This window comes from Gossypium arboreum, chromosome 2 (genome assembly GCF_025698485.1).
Source record: "Gossypium arboreum isolate Shixiya-1 chromosome 2, ASM2569848v2, whole genome shotgun sequence".
Classification (NCBI taxonomy): Eukaryota; Viridiplantae; Streptophyta; class Magnoliopsida; order Malvales; family Malvaceae; genus Gossypium; species Gossypium arboreum.
In genome coordinates this window covers 111,973,057-111,983,090 of record NC_069071.1, presented here as the reverse complement: position 1 = coordinate 111,983,090, position 10,034 = coordinate 111,973,057, and the positions used below count along the sequence as shown (strand labels likewise).

Genomic DNA, 10,034 nt, shown 5'->3' with positions numbered 1-10,034 from the left:
AACTACCTATATATTTCAATTTATATATTATCGTCAAATAATCTGAGTAATACTATTTAAATACGAATCTAAATTGAATATATTATATGTCGGATACTATTAGAAATGACTTAACTCACTAATTGATACCTATGTTATACTTTTTCTCATCTTGGTACTTAAATTTTTATTTTTTTTCAAAATGGTACTTAAACTAGTTTTTTTTTAAATCGGTTCCTTCATTCAATCGTTAATCAAACCACTAAGTCTATTTAAAATAAATGCTTAACCCACAAATTAGTTTCTAAACTATACATTTTCCCTAAAATTGATACTTAATTTTTTTTTATCACAAGTGTACCTAAACTATTCTTCCGTTACTCATTTTATACCAAAATGTTATATCCATTCAAAAATTCCAATCAATAATAGACCGTCACATTATATAAACAATTCTTGACTTAAATCACTAAATACAAAAAATATTATAAGCAAGGGAGGGATATTCTTTTAAAGAAATTAATTATTTTTAGAATTAGGATTGAATTAATAAAATGTGTAAATGTTGAGAGTTAAATTTATCATTATACAAATAAAAAAGTCCACACTAACATTTCATTAATAATTTAAAAGAGGAGTACTAAAAAAATAATATTAATAATGTTAGTGATGAAATTGAAAATTTTGAAATTTGGTTACTATAACAAAAATATGCTAATATTTAGATGACCAATAATGTAATTTACCTTTCTTACCATACACTCTTTTCCTCTCTTTTTTATAATCCTAAAACCAAAATAATTAAATACAAGAAATGGATCGTACTAGGCCTTGGCGAGGCCCAATTTACATGATCCTTAATGGTCTTGGGCACCCGTGCTCAGGTCCCTAGATTTAATTATTGCCTTAGCCCTTGACATATATATGCCTTTAATTATAAATTTCATCCCTCATCTTTTTAAAAATAAAAATTCAACCCTCATTTTAATTTGTCTAGTCTTTGTTCTTTACAAAAATTGAAAATTGAATGCAATTAACTAACACTGTTAATATTTACCGTTAAATTGCTAATTTGGGAATCAACATTTCTACCTTTTATATGCACAAAAAAAATCAATGGTTTTATTAGGGTTAACATTTTGTTAATTCGATTAATCGATTAATCATTTTTTATATACCAATTATAAAATAAAATGACCAAAGCATTACAATTGAATAAATCAAGTCGATTTAAGGGAAAAATGAAAGTTTCAGTTTGGTTTAATTCAGTTAGATTAGTTTATCAATTTTTTGGATTTCTTTTAATATCTATTTATACAATAAAAGGTTTTAGGGTTTTATTTTTAATTAATTGATTTTTAATTTTTGTTAGGTGTTGGGTATTTTTGGGTTAGATTGGTTTTGGGTTGGGTATTTGGATATTAGATTTAGGTTTATTTATTAATTAAAAAATAATCAGTTTATCCAATTTGAATATCCAAAATTGATAACCAATTGGATAACCCGTTCGAAACGAGTAAGCTAACCAAATTAATTAAGTAACTAAATAAATTGACTTATTTCAATTAAATTGGTTCAGTTTGTTTGTTAATTTAGTTTAATCGATTATTTGTTCATCCTTGTATTTAACAATATATATACAATAAATTAGTAAAAATAAACAGTTCAATTTTATGTGTTTACCCACAACTTGACTAACTTCTTAGTCTTTGTAAAGTAAATAGAGGGACTAATTTTCAATTCTCGTAAAGTGAAAGGACTAAATTCATAATTAGACAAAAAAAATTTATCTCAAAAATGATAAAATGTTAGATAATGCTTAAGTAATGTCTCAAGTGTGAGTGTGATCCAAGCCTTGAATCTATTCCCCCCTCCCACAACAAAAAATTTTGTATTTGACTATTATGAACTTATTTGACTTATTTGTTTGGAATGAAAGTGGGGACTTTGTTTTCTTCATATGAATTGATAGCAAGGACTGTTTTTAATTGTTGCTACTATGGCATGCGGATCTTTTTCTGACCTCTTCAAAGGATTCTTAGGAATCTGTACAATCTGTTTAATATATATTTTTTTTTAAATTTAGAAAGGTTTGTATGTATTGATTGAATATTAATTCGATTGGTATGAAGATTATTACCAATGCAAGAGGACATGGGTTTGAGTACGTTGAAGTGAATTATCATCTTATTTATGAGTTGAGAGGGACTATAAGTAATTTTAGGCATAATATTAAAAAAAACAGATATGATCAAAATCTTACTAAAAAAATCTATATGTGGAAGATGAATTTTTATCAATTTTGCAATACCAAATGTCGTAAGTACATTTGCCTAAAACTAGAGAGTGTTTGAAAATGACTTGCACATTATATGTATATGGCTGAATGGAAATGGGGCCTGAGGTTGTTGGTGCAGGGTTGAAATTCCAGTTAAGCTTTGCACTAATAATAAGATACTTGGAGTCCGAATCTTTACTTTTCTTGAAATACTTATTTCGGTATTTATAACCAGCGTAAAAACATGATTTCCAAATCTACATAAAAGCTTAAGAAAATTTGTTCATACTCATATAGGGGCAAAACTATCAATTTTTCTTGGAGTGTCTAAATTAAATTACATATTTTTATAAAAGTTAAAATGTAATTTCATCTTTTATTAACTTATAACTTTATATTTTTAGAGAATTAAATAAGAATTTTATTTTTTGGGAGATTAAAGTATAATTTTATCATGTACAAACATATAATTTTTTATTTTAAGAGCCCAAAGCACTTGTCAATCCTCTAATGCAGACCCTGCATAGTTGTGATGGAAACAAATCGGTTAACAATACTTGCTAAATTCGAATAAACAGCTCTAGATTTAAAGATGTGGTTCTAGTTTAAGAGACATAATTTGTCAATAAATTGTTAAAATTTCAAGCTTACCATTATTACAAAATCTAGCTACCTCTTAATGTCTTAATGCTGTCAAATGTTGCTTAGATACACTATTGATTTGGTTTTTTGTTTTCAATCGTGCTTAAATAGTAGTAAACTCGAGCTGAATTTTTTTTTTCAAAATTTAATCAAGCTCTTATCAAAAACAAAATTAAATTATTCGAATTCAATTTAATTTAGGTTAAAAAATAACTTTTTTAGCCAAAAATAATAAAATTTAAGATATTAAGAGAGTTGAAGATGAAAAACAAAGTCATGTTACTATATTTGTACTGTACTTATTCATGCATGATTGAATATTATTGTTTACTGAAGAGAGTGTCCCTTCAATGGGTTGACTGGCCACCACCCTGAGAGGGCTCAATGATATACATATATGTATATATCTGGTGATATATCCTCCCACTAGCACAGCCACTAAAACTTTGGGATTCCATTTCCAATGGCGGTAAATGGGTAACCCTCTTGTCTGAAATCCATATGGGCCATTATGAATCATTTGACACTTTCTCTGTTTAGTCGCATGATAAAAATGTAAAGATATCTGTGATCTTGTCACCAAATGTAAAAGATACTTTTTCATATACATGTGCATGCTAGTTACTACACTGTACCCATTATTTCCAAACACAATGTTGGGCCTAATGGGTTTTAATTGTTAGTTGGTTTAAATGTTCCTCCGGTCCTTCTACTCTTCGGACTTTTGATGTTTAGTCCATCAATTCAGTCGCTTTACTTATTTGATTTGAAAGTTAAAGTCCAATTGATAATATTGTTAATGGCAAAAATACTTTGGAGGCCTTTATATTAGGATTCGGATTGCGTTTTTGCCCTCTCTACTAAAAAGAGGCAAATTAATCATTGTACACTAAACTAAAGAGTAAACTGGTCCTTTTGTTAAAAATTTCACCCATTTCTACTATTAAAAATTTATCATTGTACATCAACATAAGGTACACGTGGCATGTCACGTGTAACTGTCTAGTCATCCCGTTAGGCATGCCAGTTTTTAACAGTAGAATTGGATGAAATTTTTAACAAAAAGGACCAATTTATTCTTTGATCTAACTTACAGAGACTAATTTTTTTATTTTTTGAGTAAAGGAGACAAAATACAATCTGGCTTCTAATACAGGGGCTCCATCTATAGTACTTTTTATCCATTGTTAATGGGTTTTCGTTAAATTTGAATATATGACATTTTAGTATTCAAATTTCTGAAATTAAAAGTAAGGTAGTAAATTTAGAAGTATAAGGACTTGGGGTAGAATTAGACCTTGTAACTTGAAGCTATATTTCTATATACTTTATATCTGCTTCAGCTGTTTGTATGATTGAATGATTAAAGAACAGTGATTAATAAAATGATTTATAGTGAATGCTGAAATATGTGGTAGGATTAGGAAGCTAATTGATTAGGGAAGGTAGTGTTGGTAATTATAAGAACCTTATGAAATATGTGGTAGGATTAGGAAGCTAATTGATTAGGGAAGGTAGTGTTGGTAATTATAAGAACCTTATCTCTTATTAAGTTGGTGACATCAGAATATTGAAATTCCACGATTGAATATTAACCTTGGTGTGCTCTGTCGCTGTTTATGGTGGCTTAAGGTGTTGGTTTTAGAGATGACGACGACGATGAAATCGTAAAATCTTGAAATAAATGAAAGAAAAGAAAATTGTAATGTGAATGCCCGGAAGTCAAGACCAACCAAGCGAGATCCCTGTCACATAGGGCATTTCATGGCATGCAAGTAGACTCAAATTCAATCAATTTAATCAATTTTATTTTTTTTAGAAAAATTCAACAATTTGAAAATGAAATAAATCTAAACTTAAAATAATTAAAATTGAAAATAATTTAAATAATTAATCCGATATTATTAAAAGAACTCAAATCTTAAATTTAAATGATTTAAACTCAAAGTAATCCGAACCCAAAATTAACTTATACATAAGTTACCTAAAAAATAAAACATGAATTACACAAGGTCAATAGTAGTTTACAACATAAGTGGTGCAAAGAACCGCTAAAGATGAAAGTTTAGAGGTGATATGTAAGCAAACTGATGGTTAATGTTTCTTGCTCGTGTCTCCTTTGATATTGAAAACGAGAGTATTTATAAGAGAAAAAGGGTTTAAAGTGAGTCTCTCATATTATGATTGTCTCCTTAGTGGAATTCAATTAACATTCAAGTCACGGGATATAAGCTAAATATAATACGATGTGAAGTTGTTGAGTTTGGAAAGTTAAAAACATCAATAAGATTAAAATTGAGGAGAATTAAATTTGATGTGATTATTTTTATTAGTACCGTGACAAGATTTTTAGGCCAAGTCATAACATAGAATTTTTAATATTTTTCAAGTCTTTAAGATGTTATATGCCGAGTTTAGCTTTTTAGCTATGTTGTAAGTCGAGTTTACCATAAATCATCATCATGATTAATAAAACTAAAATCACGAAATAGATACCATAAAACATCACATTGAGATTGATAATCACGTCCTTGTTCAGTTAAGGCAAATTGATTGAAAGAGAAGAAAAACACTAAAAAGAATGGAACCCTATGATTACCTTTACTCTTGTAATTTCGCTTATATCTTTCCTACAACTTGCAATATTTGCTTTATCCATTCAAGGGACCACTTTGTTTTTATCTTTCTATATTTGTTCTTTAGAATAAATTTTTAGGTTGTTCCATCTCTTCTGATCTGCAACATAAATTTCAAAAAAAAAATGTGGTTGAAAAGAGGGTAAGAGAGTATGAAAATTCTATCTATTTCTGAAAAAAAAAGAAAATAAAAAGAAAAGAGCTTTGGCTACGTTCGAACATATATATAAATACTATTACATGGATGTCATGCATCTAACCCAAGACTGCCACCATCGTCTCCAAGTTGCCTGTATATTCATTTAGCATTTCTTTGTACTCTTTTGACCTTCAAAGTTGAATTAAGTCAAATCCATGGATGTCAACATCTTGAAAGCTTTTATGCTCTATGATTATTCATCTGGTTCATATCTCTTGAGAAACCAATATCCTTGTACAATCACAAAAACAAAAATCAATCACATTTGTAGTCACCAAATATGCTTTAATGGAAAAATCTACAAGGATTATGTGTTTGCCTAACTATTATGACCAATATCCCCTGTTGACTCAATCAATCATATTTGGAGGGTATCTTTCATTATTATTGCGAAATCTCCCACTGCCACAAAATCTTCTTCACTTGGAAATTTTAACTGGCTATCTCTTTCACTTCCCAATGTCATCAATTTTATTTGGTTTAAAGACTTCAAAAACTTTGTATTTTTGTTGAATTTCTATGGGTGAAATAAATAACAAATATTTTGTATTTGCTTGAATCAATCAATCAAGCAAGCAAGCAAGCAAAGCTTCTGTTTGTGAGATTTTTGAAAATTTATTAAATTAATCTATTTAGTCTGCATTTGGTTTCAGAAAATAGAAATTTTTTCTTTTTCAAAAATTGAAAAAGAAACAAAATTAATTTTTCATTTTTAAAAAAATGAAAACCAAAATATGTAAAAAAAAACAGAAAGAAAAGGAAATAGATTTTATTTTATTTAACAAGCCTGTTTTTTTTAAAAAGAAATTCAAAAATTAAAAGATCAAAAATATTTTCTTTAACCAAATATAATATACGATAATTATTTTTAAATAAATATAATAAATTTACTATCAAATACAAATTCCAAAAAGTAATCCCGAAATCCAGCTGAATTGGACAGCTTGGTTAGGGCAATGAATGCCTGATTTGATTTTATTTTATATAAAAATGGAAGGGGCTAAAGGAAAACACGTCTCAGCTTAATTTTTAATTAAGTAACCCAACTAGGCGACGTGGCAAGTAGTCAACTCCCAAAATTATCAAATTGTTTGTCTCATTACCACCAGCAACAAAATCCAATATTTTAATAATTAAACCTTATCTTTTACCCTTAATTAATTTTAATAAAGATTAATGATAATGTAGAATAAGAAAACATTATGAAATCATTGTATTAAGAATTAGATTATATTTTTTTATATTAAAAAATAACAAATTAATCATTGTACATGTATCAGATTAAAGAGGGTAAAAATATCATAAAAGCCCTTATATTAGGTGTAGATTGCATTCTCCCCCCTCTACTCAAACAATGAGTAAATTAGTTCTTATACATTAGACCGAAGTGTAAATTGATTCTTTTTTTTTAAATTATTTATTTTTTTTGTTAAAAACTAGCATGGCTGACAGAATAACCAAATGATGACACACGGCATGCTGCATGTACCTCATTTCGACGTACATAAACTAATTTTTAACAGTAGAAATAGATAAAAAAAACTTTCAATAGAATGACAAATTTACTTTTTGATCTAACGTATAAGGAATTATTTTCTATTTTTTGAGTAGAGGGGCAAAATGCAATCTGACACCTAATACAGGAACCTCTATGGTACTTTTACTTATTAAAGAGCAAATTAGTCATCGTATGTAATAATGAAGTACATGTGATATATTACGTGTAACTATCTGATTATTCTGTTAGTTACACCAGTTTTTAACCGTAAATATAGATTAAATTTTGATAAAAATAACCAATTTGCTCTTTTAATTTAATGTAGAAAGACTACAAAATTTCAATAATAATTTAATCAATAATATATATACGTGCTTACCATGTAGTCAGAGGTGTAGGATTGAGAATAAAAGTGGTGGGTGGACGTTGGACCCTGACTCGATACCGACGAGCTATCGGGCGTGGATGGCTCGGAGGAGTCATCGAGGTGGCACTCTAGGTTCACCCCAAATAACCGCAATAGCCTCTTTGGGTTCCCACCTGGCCCTTGATTTTCAGCCATGCTTCCTGCATTTGTGACACAAATTTCAAAACACATGCTCCCATGTGATAACGTCAATAATTTTCAATAACCCCACCTCCCCTTAATTAATACTCAAAACAAACAAATATATGTTATCACATGTAAGTTGACTTGTGTTTTAGTCTTCAAGTAAAAAAAAAAAACTGGGGATTATTCGAGTTAGATTTTTATTTTATTAAAATTAAAACTTAGACACTCTATCACTCTAATTATTAAAAAGATTTTTATTGCGCATGAAATAAATTCCAAACCACAACCACCAAATTACTCCAATATAATTGGAAAGTGTCCATTTTTTCATTATTCAGAAAATTTATATTAAATAAAAATATTTGGAAAAAATAAAAGTAGTATAAAAAATTTATATTAAGAGTACAATTGTATTTTACCATCTATTTATTTAAAAATAAATAAATTAATTTTATACTAAAATAATTTTTATACATTAGATTTAAAAATAAATTGACCTATCTATTAAAATTTTTTAATTTTTACTATTAAAAATTAGTCTCTCGTCAGAATAAAGTAGACATGACAAGCCACCTATGATTGTTTAATTCTTTGATCTAACATGACTAATTTATCTATTTATCCTGAATTTTAATACCGGTTACTTTTAAAAAAAAATGATAAAAGGAGATAATGTTTACAAATGTGACAAAAAAAAATAATACCTGCATGAAGACAGTCATGTTGGTATGGCACGTTAGCCCCATGGCATTGGCCTTGAATGTGCCCAGGATAAGGATTCCCTTGATACAATCCTCTACTACTGCTCCACCCACTATTGTCACCACCGCGGACGCCGCCGCTGTTATTTCCCAACTCGGCGTTCCCGCCATCCAGTGCAGCACCGCGCCTCCTCCAACCTATAAACAACCTCTCAGCATCGAGACGATGTCGTTGGAATAAAATAATGTCACCTGCATCGAGTTGCTTCTCTTTAACGTATCTGCTCCATCCTTTAGTCAACACGTAGCTTTGGCTACTATTCCAATACGAGTAACGGAAACACCAACACTTGCCTGACTCGTCCTCGAAACTCAGCAACAAGCCTTTGTTATAGACCACCGAATCACCACCGCTGCCGCCCAACGGAAAGTGTTTCTCGGCGTGTTGTTTGGGGATAACGAGGCGGTTCAACTTGCCGACGTCGCTGGGAGTTAAGGGTTTTTCAAACATGGGTTCCTTTTCATGGTCGTCGAATTGTTCGTATTCGTCTTCGATGTGCGACGAAGGGATGTTTGAAAAGAAAGACATTGAAGGCTGGTAGCTTTGGGTTGGTTCCATGAATGAAGTTTTTTTGGGGGTGGGGGGGTTGAGAGTTGATTTTCTATAATAGGAAGTGGTGGTGATGAAAATGGCCGAGAAAAAAAGAGAGGTAAAAGATGGGAGGAGTGGGGGTGATTATGGGTTTGAAGTGGAAACTATTTGATTTTGACACTCGACAATGAAAGAGAAAATCAGAGCGACAACAACTTACAGAGATAAAATATGAGAGGAAAAAGGAGGTACGAGGGTACTTCATGCCTCACGGTTTTCCCCAAGAGCAAAATTTACACTTAAATTTTCTTTATATCCCTGACGTACATTTTACCATGTGTAAGAAATTTTATATTTTAAAAGGGTTAAATAAAATAAAAAAAAGTTTGGATGGGATTAATTGGATGGAGAATTAATTTTAGTATCGGTCTAAATTTTGAATTGATTAAATTAAGAATCAATACAAATTGTTTGAACTGATGATTGAATTGAATTTTTTTTTTATTTTTATGATTTTTAATGGAATTAGACAAATCGATTGATAAATTTGTGACCTAATTAATTCGATCATTGGTCAAATTTAAAAAACATTTGGCCAAATGCTCAAATTAAGCCTAGTTTTTTATGGTTGTTTATATAATAGTCAAGCTTTTCGAAATAGTCATAAAATGACCAAACATTTACTAAATTGCTTGTTTTCCACGTATTTCAATTCAACTTGTAGTAAAAATTAGGTGACTAGTGGCTACTACATGTTTAAAATAAAATACATGAGAGGTGATTTAAATATTACTTAAAATGAAAAATAAAATAAAATAAAAAATTTGAAACATGATATATAATATTTGAAATGTCTTTATCATTTGAACATTTTTGAAAAGGTTTGACCTTTATTTTACTATTTTGAAAATATTAATCTTCATTTAAGCACTTTCATAAAAATTATATGACCATTT

At 29.3% G+C, this 10,034-nt stretch overlaps 1 protein-coding gene across 1 annotated transcript; it reads right to left on the bottom strand.

The window, feature by feature from the left end:
• Nucleotides 1-5,647: 5,647 nt before the first annotated feature.
• Nucleotides 5,648-9,354, bottom strand: LOC108466282 (B3 domain-containing protein At2g36080-like). The gene is made up of 3 exons (XM_017766618.2): nt 8,490-9,354; nt 7,612-7,799; nt 5,648-5,965 (listed from the first exon to the last, which is right to left on the bottom strand). The coding sequence occupies exons 1-3, from the start codon at nt 9,103-9,105 to the stop codon at nt 5,915-5,917; spliced, it is 855 nt and encodes a 284-aa protein (XP_017622107.2). The 5' UTR covers nt 9,106-9,354; the 3' UTR covers nt 5,648-5,914.
• Nucleotides 9,355-10,034: the final 680 nt, after the last annotated feature.

What these genes read in the sequence shown, in the direction of transcription:
- LOC108466282 (XM_017766618.2), bottom strand. Translation starts at nt 9,105, where the DNA reads ATGGAACCAACCCAAAGCTACCAGCCTTCAATGTCTTTCTTTTCAAAC. An exon ending in ACATGACTGTCTTCATGCAG is followed by an intron (nt 7,800 to 8,489) that starts GTATTATTTTTT and finishes TCACAAATGCAG; the next exon opens with GAAGCATGGCTGAAAATCAA. An exon ending in CCTACACCTCTGACTACATG is followed by an intron (nt 5,966 to 7,611) that starts GTAAGCACGTAT and finishes TGATTGTACAAG; the next exon opens with GATATTGGTTTCTCAAGAGA.